The sequence below is a fragment of the Anser cygnoides genome, chromosome 1, assembly GCF_040182565.1.
Source record: "Anser cygnoides isolate HZ-2024a breed goose chromosome 1, Taihu_goose_T2T_genome, whole genome shotgun sequence".
Taxonomy (NCBI): domain Eukaryota; kingdom Metazoa; phylum Chordata; class Aves; order Anseriformes; family Anatidae; genus Anser; species Anser cygnoides.
This window is the reverse complement of record NC_089873.1, coordinates 2,708,323-2,731,161: the sequence shown is the minus strand read 5'-3', so window position 1 is coordinate 2,731,161 and position 22,839 is coordinate 2,708,323. Positions and strand designations below refer to the sequence as shown.

At 41.5% G+C, this 22,839-nt stretch overlaps 1 protein-coding gene across 2 annotated transcripts in view; it reads right to left on the bottom strand.

Annotated features, from left to right (window-relative positions):
- Positions 1–22,839, bottom strand: part of CHCHD3 (coiled-coil-helix-coiled-coil-helix domain containing 3) — a 149,739-nt gene that overhangs the window by 4,280 nt on the left and 122,620 nt on the right. For both annotated transcript variants that reach the window (XM_048062484.2, XM_048062485.2), the window contains exon 7: positions 1,761–1,896. In XM_048062484.2, coding sequence (XP_047918441.1) covers positions 1,761–1,896 — 136 coding nt within the window. The remainder of the gene's footprint in view (positions 1–1,760; positions 1,897–22,839) is intronic.

Here is a 22,839-nt window from a genome sequence, read left to right as displayed (position 1 = left end):
CTAGCCTTTTTTTTTTTCTTTTCTAAAATTTCTCAACACATCCCTGGTCTAGTAACTTCAAAATGGATTTTGGAATACAAAAATCATACTAAGGGATATCTTAGAAAAAAAAATACATACACCAATTCTTGCTCATTATAGTAGGAAGGGAATGGAATTAACTAAAATAGTAGCAATCCAATTAAAAAAAAAAAAAATCCAGTTCTAAAAGCCACGGAAAACTTACAGCTTAGGGAAGAAGGGGGACAAGCAAAACTTGTCCTGTGCCCAAGGAAGGCACCTGGACAAAACTTACTGCACTTCTCATGCTTGGGTATCTGAGCATGGAGCATTTTAAGAGAGCCTCAGGCTACGCCATCAGGAAAAATTTTCATGAGCAGGGATCCTGGTAGGCTGTAGGGTTTTAAAGGAAATGAAGGAGCACAGGAGCATTAAAAGTGGGCAGCAGAAACACCGAAGGGTGTAATGAAGGAGGTAATTTTGAAAGGAAGGGGTTGATCTCATTTACTTTTATATTTCGTCACGTGTACCCTCTTCAGTCAAAGTTTTCAGTGATGATAACAACATTAACTATCACAAAGAGATTTCAGAGCTGCCCCACAAATTGTCCTGGTCCTGCACGCGGCTCGTTCAGCGAACAAGGACGCTACAGCTGCTGGCTGCGTCTGTCCTCCAGCCAGGCTGCCTATTCAAAAAGGAGCACGCTAGCTGTATAAACAACAAATTATAATAATAGCACCCCACAAACGTGTTGAGTGCTGTGGCCTGCAGAAACCGCTGTAGCACTGCCATGCAACTGTTGCCTCCCACAAAATTTACACAGAGCTAAACCACAAGCAGCACTGACTCCAGGAAGATCTTCAGCAGCGCCAGAGCAGGAGTGCACCAGCAAAACTGCACAAAGGTCACAAGGAAGGATTATGGTCAAAGTCTTACTGCTTTTCTGTACAGGCAGGACTAACTCTAGAGATGATTGCCACTATCAACTACTAAACGTGCTTGCTCAGTCTCTGCTAACACATTAGAGCATGCGTTTTCACATGTTCAGAGATTAACTCAGACTTCAGCAGAAACAAAGACCAACAGGCTTATTTAAGCACCTTTATATGCACTACATATATGGCCTGCAAGCACATTTCCAACTGGCTAAGAACACAGTTGAGGTCAACATATATATCACTGTATTTGAAAGATTTAAGATGATGAAAAAGAATCACGTTTAGAACTTGAAGCTTCTTTTAACTGAAATATTTACGCAGTACTGTCATTTCCCTTAAGCTGCACTAATAAAGAATAAAAGTTTATAATCTAAAGTAACAACCCATGCCGTAGCAAATTGGATGGCAGTGGGAAAAGACCAGGTAAATGGCGGTATTAGACTGTGAGTACATAAAAGAAATGAAGACTTCCAACTGGTGAGCAATCTAGTTTTGAGACATCCATTCACCTGTTACTGAAAGTGGCCATATTTATGACAAATAGTACCACTTAGTTAAATCCCCTTGTCTTACTGCTAAAACTGCAGATACCAGGAAACATCTGCCAGCCGTGATAGGTTCTACATTAACCAACAGTTTCCCAAGGGAAGAGATGGAAACCCTATCATTTAAATAAATTGAAAGTGGACTCCATGGAGCTTGTGAGACCACACATACAGGGAACAGTAATGCTTTCGCATGTAAGAGGGACTAATTGGATAATCCAACAGTCTTCCTCTCTCTATTCCATGAATATTTCAGTTGCAATATTTCTACACCCACCTGTTTGGCATGATTGACACAATGCAGGTACTGGCTAGCCAGTGCAGAGCAGCTGAGGGTCTCCTGAGCATGCTGCTGGTAACACTGCAGAATTTTACCCTGCAGATCAGCGCAGACTGGATGAGACTCGTATCGCCTGGGGAAAGAAGAAAGAACATTTTGATTTCCTTCTCAAAAACGTCTCAGGAAAGATGCAACTTTAAATAATGGATGTGAAGGAAAACACTTTAAAGTTAAAAAGGAAGGCTGCAGTCACAAAAACAGTCACAGAACTGCAGGACGCATTAAGCTTCATTGCTGTATAGTCCTAGGACCATACAGTCTTGCTACTTATTAAATATTGCTACTGCATAAGGCAGAAAGCACCCATTGGGCTGACCTAGAGAATGCAAAAAACTTGCTAGCATCAGCAAATTACACAATCTGCTTTTGCTGATCTGATGATAGCCTCTATTTTTGGCGCATCCTCCTTCCCTTCTTCTACCCATCACCTCAATTGTAACCCTGACGCCAGATGTGCAAGTTATTTAGGAATTTTGTCTATTTTCTGTACTGTATGGATTAATTACTCTTGTCATCTTTTTGGCCGATGCAATACACAAAGGAATGGAAACTCCTCTAGTCTGTTCTGCAAAATAACCCCCCTTTTGGACAAAAATCTTGTCATTTGCATTAATCTATGTAATGTTATCTACACTGATAGTGGCACAGAATTTAAATGGGAATGCAATACTTTCCTGATTCAAAAGCAAGTGGATGGCAAAGTGTTAGAGAGATGAAAGGTCCACTGTAATTTCAAGTTAATTGGACATTTGCTTTATAAACATCTTTTAAGGTATTCAAAATCTAGTTACTGTTATACCCCTTTCACAGCAAAAATAAAACATTTTAGTAGTAGAAGAAGAGCCATGAAACTTTATAAAAAAAACATTTAAGGCTCATATAATTTTAAAACTACCATTTGTTTTATGTGTGTGAACTGTATACTTAATACACCTTCCCATTTACCCTCCTGGGAAAGCCCGACAATGGCTGTTCTAACATCCACGGCAGCCCACATTATTTTTAGTTCAATAAGGTCGTAAAAAGAACGAGACTCATCAGCCACAGCATCCTCAGATGAATCCTCTGTTCCTTCCTATTTTGCTGATTGGCCAAGACAGATCTCTGTTTTACTACAGCGAGAAGGCGAAACATGAAGCACAATGCGGTTCCTTGGGGGAGCTGACTTCTGGGCAATCACTCAAGATGTAGTACCAAAAAAGAACTGTTAAGACGCCTTGATTTTACAATATATACCTATAGAAAACAGCCCTCTTACTCTTTTCATTCATTACCGTACATCTGTGAAATACCTAAAGCAGAATTTAAATGCAGTCCCTGGTGCTTACCCACTTTATGATCTGAAAGTTCAAACTTCTGTAGACTCTTACGGATGAGGATTTTCCCTTAATCCCCCCTCTGCTGATATCAGCAAGCGTTTCAAGAGCGTGTTAGGCATCAAAATGTACGGCCATAAAATGCTGTACACCGACTGACTACGGCAAGGGCTGGGGCTGGATGGGATGGGATAAAAGTAAAGGCTGAAGCATCGCATCCGCTCTTTGTAGCTGTATGACTCAGCTCTGATGATATAGGTCCAACTAAACCAGCACTCGTTTCAAACGCCTGAGACCCTGGTCTGGATTGATAATCCAATACAATAGCCCACGAGTTAACAAAACCCCCACACAGCAAACCTAGCTGTGCCTTTATTCACAGGTGTTTTTAAAGTGACTTCGCTCAGTGTGTCTTAAAGGCGAAGAGAGAAGGAAACGGGCTTCTGTACACCGGCTACATAAATTCTGTAAATGTAATTTCTTTAAATAAGCCATCCGGGGGGGTCGCTAACCCGCAGCAAGGATCTTTGTGGGTTGCTTGTTTCCCTGAGTTGTGCCATTAGGCATTCAAAGATCACGTATTATTCCTTATCTGAATGCTTCAATGGACGCTTCACCTTGCCGACAACACCGGAGCTCAGGCAGACACGTCGTCTCCTGCCTCACCGTGATTTCTTCTCATCCTACGACTTCTCAATGGTGAATTTTCCAAACGTGCTCTCAGCCCACCACCACAACCCAGCCCCAGCGCTGGTCAATGCGAACGGGGCCATTTCCTTGAAGTCAACCAAGTCCATTTTCTTGGATTAATCTCTTCAAGGAGAGCACCGGCTCCGTATTGATCTGCTGTGCTTGTTATGCTCCCCTAATGCACTATTTGCACTTTGGGGAAAACGCTAAATGAGATTACTATCTACCATTAGATGGCCATAAAGCACGCGGGGCAGGATCTCCTGCTTAGGAAAGGAGGTTGCAGTGCGCATTATGGTAAACCCAGCAGAGGGTTTGCGATTGATTTCTGGTTGGTGATGGATGACAGGACTCTCAGACGGACGGTCAGAGGCAGCCACCGGCAAGGAAACTCCTCAAAAGGGAAATGAAACATCTCCCTAAAAGATAACTTCGCTAATGTTCCTGTAAATAACGGTAATTTTACAGACACATTTAAAGGTCTGGCGGGGCTTGACTGAAGAAGAAGCTTGTAAGAAAAGGGAAACAGTGCAAAAACAGTCGTTAGAAGGAATCTGCAGGGGAAACGTGAAGATTTTAAAGGCTGAATGGATAAACCAGCCTGGTCTGGTCAGAGCTGACCCTATTCAAGCACGAGGTTCCTTCCCTGTGTCCCGAGAGCTTTATTTTGAGATACGTGGCAGGGAAAGCATCCACCCCCCCCCCCTTTTATTTTTTTAATTACTTGGGAATTTCACGACTAAACTGAAGAAAGCAATGGGAAAAATATATACTGTAGTAGTCAACAAGGACTGACAGGAAACCCTGACCGAACCCTATCTCAATTCAGCGCAACTCAATAACTACTTTACTGAATCAACACAAGCGAAATTTAAAATGCCTTTCTTCCCAAAAGTCAATATGAGCAGCAGCCCGATCTGCACTGCGCACCGCCCGGCATGCTTTTATTAACGTGTTTTTATTAAGTTTACAATTACTTGATCTGCTTTCGCTTTCCCAGCTGCTTCTCGAGCACCTTGCATGCCAGCAAATATTTCTGCGTGCCGGAATAAACCTCGGAGGGAGCCGCGCGCCCACCTTTTCCATCAAGCTGATGCACCGCAATCTCATAAAGGTAATGGGATGAAGGCACAAAAAAAAATAAGAGAGAGCTTTATACAGAAATATTCTATGCGAAAGCATGAAGAGAAAATTTAATGAGAGGAACTTTGTACTCATCTAGCCTGTCTCAAAGAGCATAGCTTATTGTATTCCTGGGGGCTCCGAGAAAGGAGCCCCTCCACGGCATTCAAACAAAATGTCTACTAAAGAGGAAATCTGAAATCACCATGGTAAGTTTTGTGATAAAACTGACATTCTGACTGAAGGAATCTGAATCGCTGATGAGTTTCCAACTGTGCAGGTATCTGGCATAATCCCACCAGATCAGGGCTTCGGGCAATTGTCATAAAATATAGAGAAAAAAAAAAAGCAACAAAAAACCAGCATGGATTACAAAAACCTGTGCCATTAGATGGCCAGAAGTATCCAGGGCTTAATTTTATTCCTCATTAAAATGCTGACACTTATCAGAAGCATCTGTTCTTCTCCGTGTAACCCTTGGCATCTACAGCTACCTTGTGCTCCGTGAAAGAGGCAGAGATGATGCTCTGGGTCCGAGGCCAGGCAGCACAGCCCAGCTTGCACCCCTAAATGTAAATTAATCCCCTCCAAACCAGCAGCTCAGCATGTTTGTGTGTCCGAGCTACAAAAAGGGGACTGTCCCCAGCATGTGCTGCTCCCCCAGCCATACGAGGTGCCGCCCAGGGAAGTGTCAGCTTCAAAATCAATCCCCAAAAAGGAGCACATTACCTCTTAGACCCATTGCGCCGGTGTGGTGAAGCGCTGGAGCCGAGGTCCTGAGCTGCTTTACTTGCTCCTGTTGCTGTAGGAGCCACGCCACGATCAGACCCTACCTGCACTTCGTAGCACGCAATGCAAGGACAAAAAACAGATGTGTCTTTCCTCAACCTGCTTATAATGCCCAGAAAGATAAGAAACAAAAGATTGATGCAGAAAGATGGTGAAACAAAAGGAAACTGAGGCAGTGCCCTCGCGATAGGCAACAGCCTAACTGTTTTCACGTGCTTTATGAGCAACCAAGAGGAATCTTAAAGAGACTTGGGAGAAGTTAATCAACTGTCTTTGCCTACGTCTATTGAAATTTTCTTGTAAGAATGAGAAACAGTGAAAGCAGATGCTTGTTTGGTAAAAGCGGTGAGTGAGGGGTGGAAGGTACTGTTAGCAGCGCTTCGGAGAGAAGGCAAAGGGGGACTGGAAGCGACAGCAAAACAGAAATGGGCCATAAAGGGCTTCAAAAGGAAGATGTGCAACTTGCACGTGACGCAGCTAAGGGAAGCCAGTGGCAGGACGAAAGATGACGGGAATGTTGGGGAGGCAAATGATCTATGGCACCGCTCTCAACAGACGCCGTCAAGGCAAGATTTCCCTTCTCGTGGCTAGGGGGAATAAAACGTATGTTGCAATAACTGACACCACGAGCTGCGAGGGATTTAGCTGAGCAGATGGACAAGGAAGGCCATGTTTTAGATGTTTTGCATAAAGAGTCAGCAAGAGCAAAAGGTAAGCCTAGCTGAGAAGACCTAGGGAGAAGGTCGGGTCAGAGACGAGGTGGAAGCGACAAGTCTCGAACAGCAGCAAGACAGTGGGTATTTTCCATCAAGACACAAAAAGGTGGTGCTGAGGGGGTTATTCTTTTTTAAGATTACCTCATCCAAAAAGAGCCACTTCCACAGAATCACTGCTCGCTGAATTCACAGGACTTGTTTACAGTATAGAAAATAGTTGCAAAACAGAGAACAGGGGGAAAAAAAACACAAAAGGGCATATGGTAATGAAGATCCTTACTGCTGCACCAGTATTTTTAGCTTTTAAATGAATTTACTCTTTATATTAAATTATTTTTAAAAATTGTCTTCGCACATTAAGTAGGTGATGACTTGTAAGTGCATTACGAAACGTGTAAAGCACAAACCAAATGGTTCTGTTCTTCTAAAGATCACTTGGAAGTAATACCACGATCTGATTTCGGAGTATCTACAACTGACGTTGTGAAGCAGTCCATAATCAAACTGTGCCCACACAGAGCCCTCAAAATTACCATGTGGGAAGTGCTGCCAGCAAAAGATCAAGTACTGCAGAGTTGATTCTTGCTTTTATTTACACTTGACTACATAGTGTGACTTTTCCAAAAGCTGTAAAAGAAAAGAATTTTCCTAACAAATCTCTGGTGGAAGAGAGCCGCAGTTGTTCCTGTTTTGTTACAAGTGAGAACACTAAAAGTGCACAGTAATGCTAAAAAAATGACTTCTGCCCAAGTCTGAGCACAACCCCCTCTGCCTGTTGACACACGCATCTCTTGTGCTACGAGGGATCAGCTCCAGTGTTAATATTGCCCATGGTATTTTTAGACTCCACAATCCCAGCCCCGACAAAAACTTCGGCAAATGTTTGTCATCCTCTCATTTATTTCATCTCTCTCAGAAGCAAATTAAAATCTGTTCCCAACGTCCTGACCTCTGAAATTTAGGGATGGAGATGAGAAGAGGCGGAAAGACACATCCCAGCATATTCACGCACACGCACTGCTTGGAGGCAGACGTTTAATTATGTCTAGAGTGCACTAAGTCAAGTTCAATATGTTGACAAAAACCTGGTTTAACACAGAAGCCTGGCAGATAGCACTATTGACCTTTTTAGGTCTTTTTTTTTCTTTTTTTTTTTTTTTTTCCCAATGAGAGTTTCCCACCTGGTGAACCACCTGGTATGTTGGTAGGAGAGCGGCTCAGCTTTTCGCATAAGCAAAGTGGAAACCATTCCTCATAATGCAACAACACATTCATTGCATTCAGGGAGGAAAGAGCATCTCTAAGATTAACAGAGAGAATTTACGATCCCAAATCTGGCAAAGCACATAAATACAAGCGTAACTGCATGAAGTGAGTAATTCCACATTTGCATGTGCAAAGTTATGCACATTCTTAAACCCTCTGTTGGGCTGGGACTTACACCAGGACGAAATTGGGATGTGGATCAGAAAGATTTCCTGGTTGGGAATCCTAATTAGACTGGTGAACTAATTGCTGAGGTCTTCAGCCTCTGAGGACGTTACATGAACTAGACTAGATCTCTTCAGCCTAGAGAAAGACAATTTCAAGTAAACATGTGGCAGATGTATGAAATCATCAATGGCATAAGGAGCAATTATTCAGAGAGACAGCCAATGAAGTCTTCTAGCAGTAGGTTTACAACCAAAAACATAATTCAAGCCTTTTCCAGACAACACCTAATGAAAAGCGGGAACTCACTACTAGAGGATACCGGGGGTATCATAAGCACAGCTGGGTTCAAAAGCCAATTACAAGGTACTGTAAGTGAAGTCCATCAAAGGATTATGAGCAAAAATACAGTGTTTGGCTCAGGAAAGCCCCACTTCACTGCCTGTTTGAAGGTAAAATGGCATTCCTGTCTAATTCCTCTATTTTTATGGTTTTCCTCAAGTACCCACGCCTCGCTGTTGCCTGACAAGCTAGGAGGACCTCTGATCTGACCCGCTGGGACTATTGATGCTCTGAACACCTTGAAGAGCAAGTCATCAAAGAAATGAGACTGCTGTCCACCCTGACAGGCACAATTAGGTTCAATACTTTTATTTAAATTGATATTCATTGAATGTTATTATCCCAAATCACTGCTTGTTTATAAAATTCCCCTCCCTGGAAAAAAAAAACAAAAAAAAAAAACTTAAAATACAAAGTACACCAACATATTATTATACAAATGTACCTTCCACACAGCTGGTCCTCGCAGCTGCAAAGGGAACCACATGCTCGTATTACCCAAATTTAGGATGCACATTTTTAACCCTGCAGCTTAAAGAACAGTTTTTACTGAATACTAGGATGTAGGCTTTAAATATTAAAATAAACAGCCATATGGATGACGATGCAAATTTTACACTTATAAAACGGGCATGCATGCCTTTATGGTGTAGAAAATATAGTAACTACTATGTTAGAAATATACGATATATAAGAAAATAAGAGAAAGCTCTGAAAGGTGCAGTTTTATCCACACGGAATATACTGCATCTGTGCAATGTACGTATATGATATATATATTATATAAAGAATTTCTTGGTCTTGCACTGATCCAAACCAGTTCCTACTTTGGCAAGTTAAGAGAGGAAAAACAATCACCTTGGATGTATGTAAGCCTGTCCGACCACTAGGCAGAAAGGGAAGCAAACTAATCCAACCACAAGAGTCAAAATATGCTCAGCCTGAACTGAGCAAAACCCCACACATCCACGCACGCATGATCAGCATATCAACGCTTGATTTCAAACCTCATAATGTAAATTGGGATCACAGATTATTTTTAGTTTGCATGTAGCATCACTTGAACTCTGTCTCATTACTCCTCCCAAAACATTATTTAATGAGGACGAGCTAGATTCCGCTCGCTCAGCTGTTTACGAGCAGGCAAGTCAAAGACCACCACGGCCAACAACACCAGGTGGTACCATGTCTTAATATCATGAGTTCTAGGTTTTTTTTTTATGGCATGATCCAGGTTTAGACAGTGCATCTTCCAGAAGGAGCTGCAGCAACAAGCAAGGGAATTACTGCTCTCTTCAGATCTAGCTAGAGCTCACGTCAAGGCAGATACAGTCTGGGAAATTTCATGGATGCTTTGACTGATATTTCTGATAGGTGTGTGATGCCAGTGGTCTGCAACCACCGCTGGTCCAGGACTACTTGGGTACATTAATCAGCATTAAAACTATGTAAAATACAATAAAGTATTTATAATTTCTAAAGAAAAAGATAATTCTGCAACAGTATGAAATCTATTTCTATACGAAGGTGGCAAAACAACACCATGGTAATTTTATCCACTTTAATGGGCATTTAATCCATTTAATTTTATTCATGTCCCTGTGTTAAATTTTCCACGGTAAGGGTATGTCACTGCTTGAGTAAAGCACACGCACACACAAAGGGAACACAGACAGACCCAAGCAAAGACCAACCACCCAAATGAGCAGCACAAACCAAAACCACAACCACGGCGTGGATTTATTATTGCTGCATATTTCCCAAGAGCTACACAATTCACTTCAGGCTTTGTAAACTCACGAGTACCATCATCATCCCAATCTCGTGACAATAAAATCTGCACAGCACCTCACTCTAAAAAAGAGCTTTCCCTTTACAGAGGTGCCATAGAGTGTGCTCTAATAAGGAGACATGTTTCTTATCCGTAGCAAAGGTCAACTGCTGCACACAATATGAAGCACCACACGACACTACCTGGTGGCAAATTATTATCCAAATATTACTCTCTCGAGCAATATATGTTTCACTGTTTTGTTTGACTGTAAGAGGCCCGAAAGCCTGCTCCCAACCACAAAAAATAAGAGATTTTACGAGCAGAAATAGCGTGCAGGAAAAGCAATCAACAGTTAAACACTTCAAGCATCACTGCTCCCGTGGGTGATGATTACTGGAGGGAACTGAAGGTTGCAATCTTAAAAGTTAAGAGAGAGTAAAATAAATGCCAATTTTTCATTTGAGCATGAAGTTTTTCAATAAAAAGAGGCTCGGACTCACTTTGATAATCAACAAAGACTATGTGCACTTCCCCAAGCCTTGCACCAGGCTGTGGCAAGCCACTCTATAAAATATAATCAGCTGGGCTGCAATAACAATAACGTGTTAAGAAACACACACAAAGAGGAATAATCACCCTGCAAACATGTTGCTAATAAGTGGGTACTGGACCTTGTTATAATACATCTTAGTTTAAATGTGTTTGTACAACGTGCTGTAGAAATAAAGGAAAACATAATGACCTCAACACCCTTCTTAGCATCCCAGTAGGGAAAATGCACCTCTCACCATGAAGAAATCACAAATGGCACTTAGAGAGAGGAGTTGTAAAGCACGGCATTCATGATTCACTTTGTTATTTTTCACTGCCTGCTGGTGGACAGGTCCCTGAGACTGTTTCAGGACACGACGGTACCTGGAAAGCAGTTTAACACCTGAAGGGTGTTCCAAAAATCATCATCGCCAACTCAGAAAGAGCTTACAAAGGTCTCTCCTTATGCATTCACCGTGTGCTGGCAGCATTAACGAGACACCAAGTCACTGGATGGAGCTTCGGTCTGATCCCAGGAAGTCATTTTGATGCCTCGTGTTTTACAACCTCATCACGTACCATTTGTAAGTTCCCATTTTTCGCCGACGTCTCAAATAGTTGTTGGGTGGTGGAGCGCTTTTTTAAGTATCTCAAGTTGGACAAACTTCAGATCAACCAGGAAAGTTTTCCCCAGTTAGGTCGTGCCCCTTGAGTTTAACTGGTTCTCACTGAGGTTTTGCTGCTAATTGCTGCTAACCGAAGAATTCGACTCGCTCCTGTTGCAGCACATCTCGTTACAGAGGCTACGAGAAACAAACCAATTCTTCTTGCCAGCCAGAGCTGGAAACTGGCGATCTCTGCCATTAGCAGATGGGTTTGGGTCTTGATTTTAAGGGGTCTCACTACAACATGGTCTGAAATAACCCATTAAAGAGAAGAGTACTAATTTTGAGCAAAACACCTCAGTGATGGAAATTGTAACAAAACCAGCATTTTTTTCTCAACACCTTTCCTTTTCTGCCGAGCACCATTTGTGGAATGCCAAAGCAGGTTGACTCTGGATCATTTCCTTCATTTTGGGGATTGAAGATGGCACGAACACAGAAGGGCTCCTCTCGGGGCACTGCCTATCTAAAACAGCAGGATTTATGCTTATCCCACTTAGCAGGAAAGGTGGGTCCACCTTAAAACTACCAGGGTAGTGAAAGCACCCTAGCAAAGGTACAGAGAGCTCAGAGAGACAATAATGAACATAATTGTAGTTAGTTATTGTTTGGTCTACTTACGGCCCTATTTTATAATGCTACTGCCAGCAGAGCTATTTTATGTGATGTCTTTTTCATGTAGCAACCTTTTCATAAATCAAAGGAAAAGCAATACTAGGCAGTTTTTCCTGCAGCCTGTTTGACAATAAAAGTTAACACTGAACCCTGGCTGTTATCAATCTTCATAAATGTGTCCATGATACGGCAAGCCTGTTCCATATTACGCTGAGTTTGTTACTAATGCATGCAGAGGAGCAACCCAGTGGCTTAATGGATCTCCTAAATGGCCTGAAACTGGGACCCACGCTAAGTGGCCAGGAAAGTTTTAGAGAAATAACTGTTTTTCTCATTTCTTTCATTATTCAATAAAATGATTGTCCGTTACAATGGCTTTATCTTTCCTAGCTCAAGAAAGGTAATATTGTACTATAATATGGATTTACACGGACAAAATAAAGGCCTCAGGAGAATGCCTATCGTTGAATCATAGCATGTTAAGAAACCATGGTAAGAAGTGCAAATGAGCAGTATTTCAGTACATCCTTTTAGCAGAGATCTATGCGACCAAGGAAGATTTATACACAAGCACTGAACACAAAGTTCAACAGAATCACACAAACTTACTCTCAGTAGTACACACACCCCATTAAGGGCAGTAAGGGATAATGTCTGATCTGTAATAAGATGTGTTTGAATATGACCTGAAAAAACTCAGTTTACAATGCATACCCAGAACAAGAGGCTGATGGTGGAGTTTGACCTTCACACATCCATCCTGTGGGGATCCAAAGAGCAGCAACAACTTTATCTGCCTGAACACGAGGTTTACCAGGTACTGAGTAACTTGAGGACTAATTCTGTCCCGCACAGCATCACATTATGCGACCGGTGAGAAGGACCAACAGGTCTCCAGGTCTAAAATAAAGACAACTTGGGACAGAGCCATTACATAGATTAGCTTTATCCTTAATCAATTCTCTTGAAGAGCCACCAAAACCCCTTTTGTAGGCAACACATAATATCTCTACCTAAAGGAGCCAAAATACTTAGTAGAAAAGAGCTGGTGAACTAGATTCATTTGACACCGAAATTATCCATAAAGGACTTGTTTCTAAATTCCACACTGACTGTGCTTATGGCATCTTTTTATTGAGAAGGTTATGGCAATTTTTTTTGCCAAAGTACTGCATCTAGTCACGGCAGAGGGAAAAGAATGTATGTGATGGAACAAAAGGGGCCGCATTTCATCAGCCCATGCAAGAGCAAGATTTCAGTAACAGTAAAGCAGTGTAGACAGAGCAGCAGTCTATTACGCACGGATCTATAAAGCCTGTCTCGCAAAACCTTTCGATCCTGATCTTCTGGTGCTTCCCGTAATGCATATGGCACAGTGCAGCACTGGCTATGGAACACTATCCGTCTTCACACATCCTTGACAGGGGACTCTATCTTTATAACGTTTATAGCCACGGACATGGCACTCGAGTGGTCTCCTTAAAGATCCACATATTAGTTTTATCTATTTTCTCCAGTCCTTTTCCCCAAGGCTTAAATGTGTACTTTAAATGTTTCAGGACTCTACTTTGATTTTATATTGCAGGCAGATTAATGGAGATGCAGAAGACAGTGCAAGAGAGTGCATTTTTACAATTTTTTTTTTAAATATTGACAAGTTTTCCAATTTGAGTTATAGATCCTCCAAAGAGGCACGCAGCACTGGAATTGACAAACCCCTCTAACGCTTAACTGTTCATAAACAGTAACAGGGCAAAACCTCTCCTGCCGAACAGCTGTGTGCCTTCTCCTGTTCTTTTAGGGTTAGGAAGTGGTGTGCTCTTCATGCTTCTAAGTGTGCACTATGGAACAAAAATGTCAGGTCATACCCACACAAGCCAAATGTTTTAAAATCCCTAAGTAAAACAAAAATATTTAGGAAATTCCCTCTTCAGAAATGCCAGCAAAAGAGTTACGATTTGCTTAAAAATGAAGCTCACGCTCAAGAAAGTGAGAAAATGCAGTCAGCAGTTGTAAAAGCATTCCAAAAACTGGTTAGGATATTTCATGACCAATATACACACTTTCTCCTGTGGATGTCAGGACTCATAATTTAAAGATGCAGTGATAACCACTGAAAGAATCAAAAAGCATGTTCAGAAAATAACTTAGTGGTTTGCAATGAGGAGTACTGAGAATAACAGAACAAAATTTAAAGAAAATGCAGGCTGAACATCAGCACAAAAATTTCCTGTATAGAATATACATCAAATAACAGAATAGTATTTCAAGGGAAACAAATAAAACTTGAGTTTTCTGATAAGGACATAGACCATCTTGCTGGACCTGAGTGCTTCCACCTAACAACGCTGGCTCCGTGGCCAACACAGCTATGTTCTGATCAATTAACCGACTTACACAGTTGCATTTAAAAAGATGCACATCGGGAAAACTTGCTGGAAATTTCAAGCTAAGAAGAGTAGGAATTTTTTTTTTGAAGGTTCACATCTACTAGGAAAAAAATAAAATTGACCATATTCACAAAAGGCCACTACTGTCTAAAATTTGGCTATCTAAATGTCAAAATTCCTCTGACTGAAGGAGAATAATTGTTAAACTATATGAGTTTGGAGGTGTGAAGAAGTAGCAATGCCTATGAGGACAGAACTGATGCTGTTCCCCTTTCACAGCTATACAAAAGCGTACACGTCGACGCTGTGGTCAACTCCTAGAGGATCAAAAATCGAAAAAGAATCAAAATTTTTCAAAACCACAATTATTTTATGCTGCATGTGCTACTAAGAGGATCAACAAAGAAAGCCAAAATGTCACTGCTTGGTGCTAGTTAAGATGGAAGAAAAGAAATCTGGGGACTGTTCTGTCCTCTTACCTATAAATGAGACACAAATCAATTAGGTCACTGAAAAAATATACTGTCTTAGGAAGAACAGCCTATAAAGTTTATGTGAAAAATGACAATCACTGCCCTCTTAATTGTAGACTCAGATTTGGTACGTACTACCCCTCTGACCTCAGTCCAGTCCCCTAACTGTAAGGGATAACTGAATGCACTTCTGTCACACATACACAGGTGCTTTCATTATTTTTATTGCAGTTGAACCTAAATGGACTAATTAAAGTGAAATCTACATTAGGAAGCAATTTGCTAGGCATCCTAATACATAAAAAAGCACAAATCCTCCACAAATGTATAAAGGCTTCTCTGTGACCCAACCTCCATGCAGCACACCTGTTGCCAGCTGCCTGCTGCAGTTTTGTTCTATTCCCCAATAAATTCAGGTTAACCAAGTGCGACCTGGCACAACTTTATTTATTTATTTGTAGGAACCTGCCAGCGGCAAAGGAACGAACCTCCTCCTCCATCAGACCAGCAGAGTGACACGGCGATCCAGTGCCACCCCCGGGTGCCACCCATCCAGCTGCCAGATGCTGACAGCTGCAGCTCCGTGTTCTACGCACCAAAGACACAGGAGGACCAGCCTTAAACAAATGCGATCTGGTTCTGGTACCAGCAGCATATCTCTGCTGCTCTGACGTCTTGAGAATGAGGGCTTTATTTAAAAAATGTAAATCAGGCAGCAGGATTCCCTGGCTGCTGGGTGAGCGGTGGAAGATACGAAGCTTGTTGAATGCTCCAGGCCTGGCTGTCACATTATGCTGAAGCCCTGACTACTCACTCAGGTCGAAATCTGCATGGTACTCTCCACCGAGATTCATCTCATTTCGGACTGCCCTAAGTAAATAGGAAGATAAAAAGCGATACTGGAAGATAAACTGCAATTAAAAGTGTAGCTCTGCTCAGAGAACGAGCTATTGCAGCATACCTGCTCTCTGCATGTCTAATGTCTTTATCAGCTCCCCATAAAGGAAAAATAAATAACATATTTTTATTCCATTTAGTCTTTCAGAGCTACAGGGTAAGGTAGGTGGAATATGCTTGCCAGATACCAAAGAAACTGTATGATTTTCAAGCCCAGGTAATCAGTTTTACTCCTGGCAATAAAAGGGGGAAGTTTTACTTTTGAACTTAACCTCAGGTGAACTAGAAGCCAATAGGACAGCTTAACTGCTTTATAAGGCATCTTAATTCTATTTTTATAAACCTTATTTTCTGAGTATGACCACACTTTGCAACAAGGCAGATGATTTGATATTATTTCCCCAAATGTTTAATGTATACTTTGGCTTTACAACCGTGATTTCACTTCGATGGAGTCTAAGCAGAATGACTGCAGTCAATTTTTTTCCCCCCCGATTTAGCCCAACACTACTGGAAGGGAGGGAAAAAAAAAAAAGGAAGAACTGGTTAATTACAAGTAGCAGCAAATGAGCTGTAATGGAGGTGTTATGAATGTAAATCAGTGACGCCTGATGCAGCAACAGCAGCATCTGTGCATGCAGCTTACAAAGTAATGAGATCGTGCTGATGTACTGGCATCCTGCTTTGATCACTTCATCTTGTTCAAGAGCTCTGCTGGGAAAACAAAGGTCAGTGGCACTGACCTCCCTCCCCGCAGCTTGCACACGCACAAATATTAGCAGCTGATCAAGGATTGCTGTCTTTCCACCCCGTGATTTTGGAACGGATGGTTACGTAGTTGGGGGCCTTCACCAAACAGAAAGCACAAGCTCCTGCCATGTGAAGTGTCGTGTTCGAACATGTTGAGGTAATTGGCCATTCATTCTTTACCCTGTAACCAGAAACAGGTGTATGCTTCTTAGAAAAAAAGCATTACCATCAACTCTGCAAAACCTGTTCCCTTCTAGAAGAAGAGGCTTGCTGCTGTGTGCTCGGAAGTGGGGGCTGCGAGATTTGTAGGCTTTGGTTCTACAGATGGCTTGGACTCACAAAAAAAAGTCCTTAAAAAAAGGTATTGGTAAATCTCAGCAACACAAGATTACAACCCACAGAACAAATTAATAATAAAAAGAGGAGACTGTGGGTTTTAACCTGCCTCGGTTTGACACTGTAACTGGGAAATCATTTACTTGTGTGTACACCAAATCCCAACAAAGGATGCTTAACGTATTAAAACAAGAGGCTTTAGTCCTTGAAAGGGAGCGGGGAGCCAGATGTACCGCAGCAGAGCGCTACATGCCAAGTGCGCCGCGAGCACTCGGTCCTCCCTGGTTACGAGTGGCTCAGGAAACTGCAGCCAGCAGCAAGAACTGCCCTTAATGAGTGCATCCATCAATTTTCAGGGGACTCGGTTGATTACCGGCACGCAAAACTAGGGAACACGCCAATTTAACTGTTGGCCACTGATGCATGAAGGAAGACTTTCACTCGCTCGCTTTTCAGGAGGAAGTCTATAAAATGACTTAACGCATCTGTGTAAGCAAATACAGAAAATCCGTGGTGTGCTGAGGCAGGAGCATGTGCTTCTCCTTCCAACATCGACCAGACGCACCTGAAGAGGAAAGGGACATTCAGACAACTAGGAGTGTTTGACTACATCTGTTAGAAAGCTTATCCTATTATAACTACTTTCCAGCAAGTCTTTTGTTATTTCAAGTACTAATTCATATCAGATAAAAAATTCCTAGTCATGACTTTGGGCTTTACTGAAATGAATTTTACGATTGCTTTCCCTATTCCAGACCATAAAGTATCTAACTGTGTGAAAAATTGGTGATAGCCTGAGGAAAGACTTAATGAATGTACCCAGGATTCCTAAAAAAGATATGGGCAAATAGGGAAAGAATTGGCTTGGCCCTCTTAACTAATGTCCTACCTAAATTTTGAATAATGGATTAAAAAAAAAAAAGTTAATATAACTCTCAATATATTAACATGCTTCAAAACTGTCTCCTGCCCAAAGAAGCACATTTAAAGTTCACATTTGAGTTTGAATATCTCGATGAAACACGTCCCCATGCAAACAGACTCACGGTCCTGGGCTTACCAGGAAAACACACAGATATTACACCAGAATCCCCCGCTCCCACTTCGCTCAGGATGAATCTGCATCTAGCTCAAAAGTGCACAATTAATATTTCATCCAGCTCTGTTGAGTACTCTCATTTCTAATGGACTCAATCGATCAAAGGAAGAAAGTTAAATATCTGTGTTGCTGTAGGGAAAACTGAAGTTGTCATTTATGAAGTGATCATCATTTCATAGGTAAATGCACTGAAGGGTTTACAGGATTTTGGTATTCTAAAGCTGTTCAAAGGAAATCCTCATCTATACGTTCACAGGTTGGGGAAAAACGGAGACAGGGATAATACTGACCACCAACGTCCCTTCATCAAGCCAAGATGCCGAAGCAACAGGCAATTCTAACCAAAAGGCAGAAATACATCACTGAGTTATAAATATAGTATTTACATTAAAATATAATAACTCCTCCTTCCTCACTTCAATTCAAAGGCATACCTAGGTGTGCATGGTGTGAAGTGTTTGTCCAGACAAGGAGCACTGTGTTCGTCCAAGAAGCAAAACCACAGGTACAAAGAAGTGGTAGAAAGTCAAGCACTTTGCTCAAATGAGCTCTGCTGTGGCAGGGCTGAGACGAGTCTATTAGGACCGAGTACGGGCTGAAAGGGGTGAGCAAAGAAAATAAATTCTGTTTTGTTCCTTTTGCATTCAAAAGGAACAGAATTTGGGATGTACAAGATAAATAACAGAGGCAGAAAAGATCTGTAGCCTCTTTCTCAGCTCCTCTTCCCACCTGAAGCAGCTCTGCGCCTTCTGAATCCAGACTGCTTCCCAGCTAAGAGGGGTGACAGTGCCACATCCACCCCACAAAACACCATTTACACTTCTCTTGAGCAGTGCAAGGCCGTTAAGCTATCAGACAACAGCACTTGTTATTTATTTAAGCAACTCACTGCCATGGACCACGCTCTGTATGGTGTGACCACCACTGCTGGGGCAGCTACACAGCGACTAAGCCTTGGGGCACTACAGGGTGGAAGAGTACAAAGAAAGATTATTCAAGTACCTCTGCCACTAAGAAAAGCTGTGTGGTTTAAGCTGAGCTGATGGTATTTAACGTTGTGCACTCCTTCTAGCAGAACTCACAAACACAGCAGTCCTACGCTCACCCGGGGGACATTTGGGTAACTCGGGACCGTTGTCCCCAGCTGCAACACGTGGCATTGTTTTCAGAACAGCATCGTGCCAAGTTGTGCTTCTCTCACTGACCCGCTGACTAAGATTTGAGCCAGTCCGATTGTGGGGTTTGGGGCTTATTCTTGTTTCTTCGATGTGAAAAGAGGACATGACTTACTGCCAGAGTTACGCTGTAAGGATAACTACATTATGATAACTTTTCATAACATAACAACTATGATTACTAGCAAATTAAATAATCAGTTACATACAAACACAAAAAATAATACAACATTTGCCATTCTCTTGTCATTTTTTCAAATGTTAAGAACAAAGAATTTAAGACTACTACCAACAACGGTATCACCAACAGTATTAAAAAAACTGTTTCAAGACAAAGCACTGCAAAGGATGCTATGTTTGAAAGAGTAAAGATGAATTTCAGATGTTTCTACTTAGAGTCCACTGTCTTTGGCTGAGCAAAGGGAGTGCAACGAGAAGGAGGCAAGCCTGCAGGCTCTGTCCAAGGGCTTCTAAATAGATTTCTATTTTCTGTTACTGAAAAATATTATGTGGTATTTCATAAATAATTTATAATCCGTTCTTTTAACTTCAGTTTTTAAAAGCAGCTGATGCTAATTAAGGTGGCAGAAGGAGCTGCTGGAAAACTGAAAGTTTCTCACCATCAGATCTGCAGAAGTGGAGACAACAGAACAAACTATTGACATGGGTATGTATCCAACATGGATTTCTACACTACTGTCATGTGAGTATCACATGGCAGTTACTGAAGACGTCTGCATTAAGGAGCTATCAATATTCCTAATTTACAGAAAGCACAGAAGAGTCCCTGGAAATCACCTTGTGCCTCGAAACAAAGCCACGGTTCCCTGGGCTCTGTCCAGTAGTGTCATTATAAAGCTTATTTTCTCTCTAAACTGCCTATTTTTAATGTTCAGAGAACAGGCATCACTGCTTTGTGAGGCAACTACACCAAAGTGCCAGGTACTCACTTAACGTGGCTTCACCACATTCTCGGCTACATTTTCCAGTTCAAAAAATATTAGCTAAAACACAACTTAAAGGAAATATTCTTAATGTTTCTCTATATTTACTGATAACCATAGAACATAATTATTGTGGTTTATGTTTTATCTTCAACAAGCATTAATAAACCAAGCTCCATGACACAGAAGTCAGTAACTAAAGGAAGGCACGGCACTGAGGTTTTGCCTTACACTCTTGTTCACTGTGTCCCAAAGCAACCCCCCCGTTGAACTATTTTCAAGGCTCCAACAGCCTGTTGCCGTGCTAACACCAAAGCCTCACCTCCATCAATGATCGTATTATCAGAGCAATTGAAATGATCTGGGAGCACGTGAAATAAATCGATTCGGTCTGGGAAACTGTTTTTAATAAAAGTCTCAGAAGACGGTACCGGTGCGAAGCAGCCCGAGCAAGCCCCGCACCTCGCTGCGTTTAATCAAACGAACCCTGCAGCTCCCCAGAGGCATCCCTTCCGACGGCAGGGCTCCCGACCAGCTGTCTCGGAGCGAGGGAATAAAGCCATCAGAACCTGAAACTCAGAACGAACACTCAATCGTTTCGCGATGCAAAGCATCCTCCGTGATTAAAGCTGTTTGCAGGGGACAAATTCACCCAGAAGCCTACCAACATGCCAACACGTCTCAACGCTGTGAAGCACCTGATCCAGAATTCGGCTTCGTTGGAGGTGTAGGAGTTTAGAAGTGACACCGAAGTGACTCCGAAGTGACACAGCAGGACGAGGCTCGGGGCTGTGGCACCTCGGGTCCTGCTCAGCTCAGCGTTTTTGCCCCGAAAAGAGCAGCAAGAAGCTGCTGCCTGCTGGCTCCGCGTGAGCGGGAGAGGAAGGGCTAAACGTTTTGAAACAGCACCAGTGCACAGCTGTAAGTGTTACCCACTGCAAGGAATCAGAACCCACAGGAGATAAAGCAGAAATGTTTATTTTAGGCAGGATTTGCCCTATCTGCTTACTCTGTTCCTAAATGAATAATCAAGCCGCTACTTGGCTCCGAACACCGTGGGGGAATAAAATGTCACCACTGCAGCTGCCAAATTTCCCAATACCAGCCCTTCAAATTAAGGGGAAAAAAAAAAACACAATATAAATGTACAATTTGATTACTTAAAGCCCAAATCTTCGCCCAAAGCCTGGCTCTTCCTGTAATAACGCATTCTTTTCTTCTTGTGTCAACTTCTGATTATAACAGAGACATCTTCATAATATAATAATTCTGGTTATAATGTAACTGCGGGTAACATAACTCCTACATTAGAAAAGGCAGCATGCTCTAGTAATGTTGTTTTAATGTAATTTGTGTACTGCAGGAACTGACTGAACCTGGTCATTTAGAATTTGATCAATGCGAATTAGTGTCTTAAAGAGATGAACCATTTGATAATTCAGAATTTGATCAATGTGAATCAGGACCTCATGGAGATAAAACATTTATCATGAGCATTTGGAATAGCGGTCTAATCCAGGCAGCACTGAAGAAGGTAATAAGCAGGCATCAATAAGGACTGCAGACAAAGTACAGAAGAGCTGTCAGTTCTCGGATACGAGCCTATATGGGGTACTTGGTTCTTCCCTTTCAAAGGGGTGAATTATCCCTAAAGGCTGATGAAGCCACAGCTGATGTAATTTCAAGGACTAAATGGAGGAAGGAAAGGAAAACCCAGGAAATATTTAAGTAATTAGCCACTACTCTTTGCTCTTGAAAGAGATATGGTTTAAAAAGTTTAGGAAATACAAGTTATCTCAATAAAACTTATCAACTCATTCTAGACATGTTTAAAATTAAGTGAGACTGTTTTATAATAATCCCACAATTAGATCTATTAATCTCTCACTTAGAACCTGAAATCACACTGACACGCAGCACATTGCTTTATGCATTAACAAAATTTAGCAGTTCAACCTTATTTAATTCTTCTTTTACAGCCAATTAAACAAGCTCTTTAAACACCATTGCTTGAAACTCTGTCCTCAATCCTCACATGCAATTAAACTGAACATGAGAAGTGCCTGGCGACACCAAAAGAGCATCATCTTCAGGTTTCACTAAATCATTCATAATTTATCCATCAAGCTGCATACAAAAGGCAGTGCTAAAATAACGGCTGCTGAATTTAAACCTTCAGTAAAAAGACAGGCCATTTCAAAGGATTTGATATCGGGAAGAATTTAAAATGATACAGTAAGATTGATATTTCATGTTCTGTATCAAAGCTATTCCAATTTACGTGCATACTTCAGATATATTTTCCTCCTGATAATGTTTTCCTTTTGTTTTTAACACAATGGACCAAAACTGGATCTACTAATCAAAAACCTCCAAATAATTTTCATGAAAAAATGGCTTGAAGTGCAAAGGAAGCACTGCAACTTCAGTAATGGCACGGCAGTGAAGACTAGTCAAACAGTTAATTTCTATTTATAATTTCAGTCTCTAGAAAATTAAGAAGCAGCCAATTTCATCAACTGTTAGGAATCTCTGATTCCCTGGCCAAATCCCTCTTTATTAAATAGTCTTTGGTTTATGCAGACAGAATAAAAGATCCTTCAAAATGGTGTTCTTAAAATTTGTAGATATTGCCTGATGCTGAGCACTGGCCCCTTAGCCAGCTGTTTGTGCAAAAAAAAAAAGAACACCAAAGCATGCATATTGGAAATTGTTTATATACTAGGGAAAAGCAAACAAATATACAAAAAAAAACCCAAACATTCCCCACCTCTGGTCACAATAACCACCTAGGCTATCAAATACTACTTCAAATCACAATAAAGTCTCGTTTTGAAATAAGCAAAGTCAGATTAGGCAATAATTAGATTTCAAAACAGGAAAGTAACCTAATGTAACAAAGGAAGGAGAAATACTCGATGGGAATCTTACACTGGTGAGAATAATGACAATGAATGACAA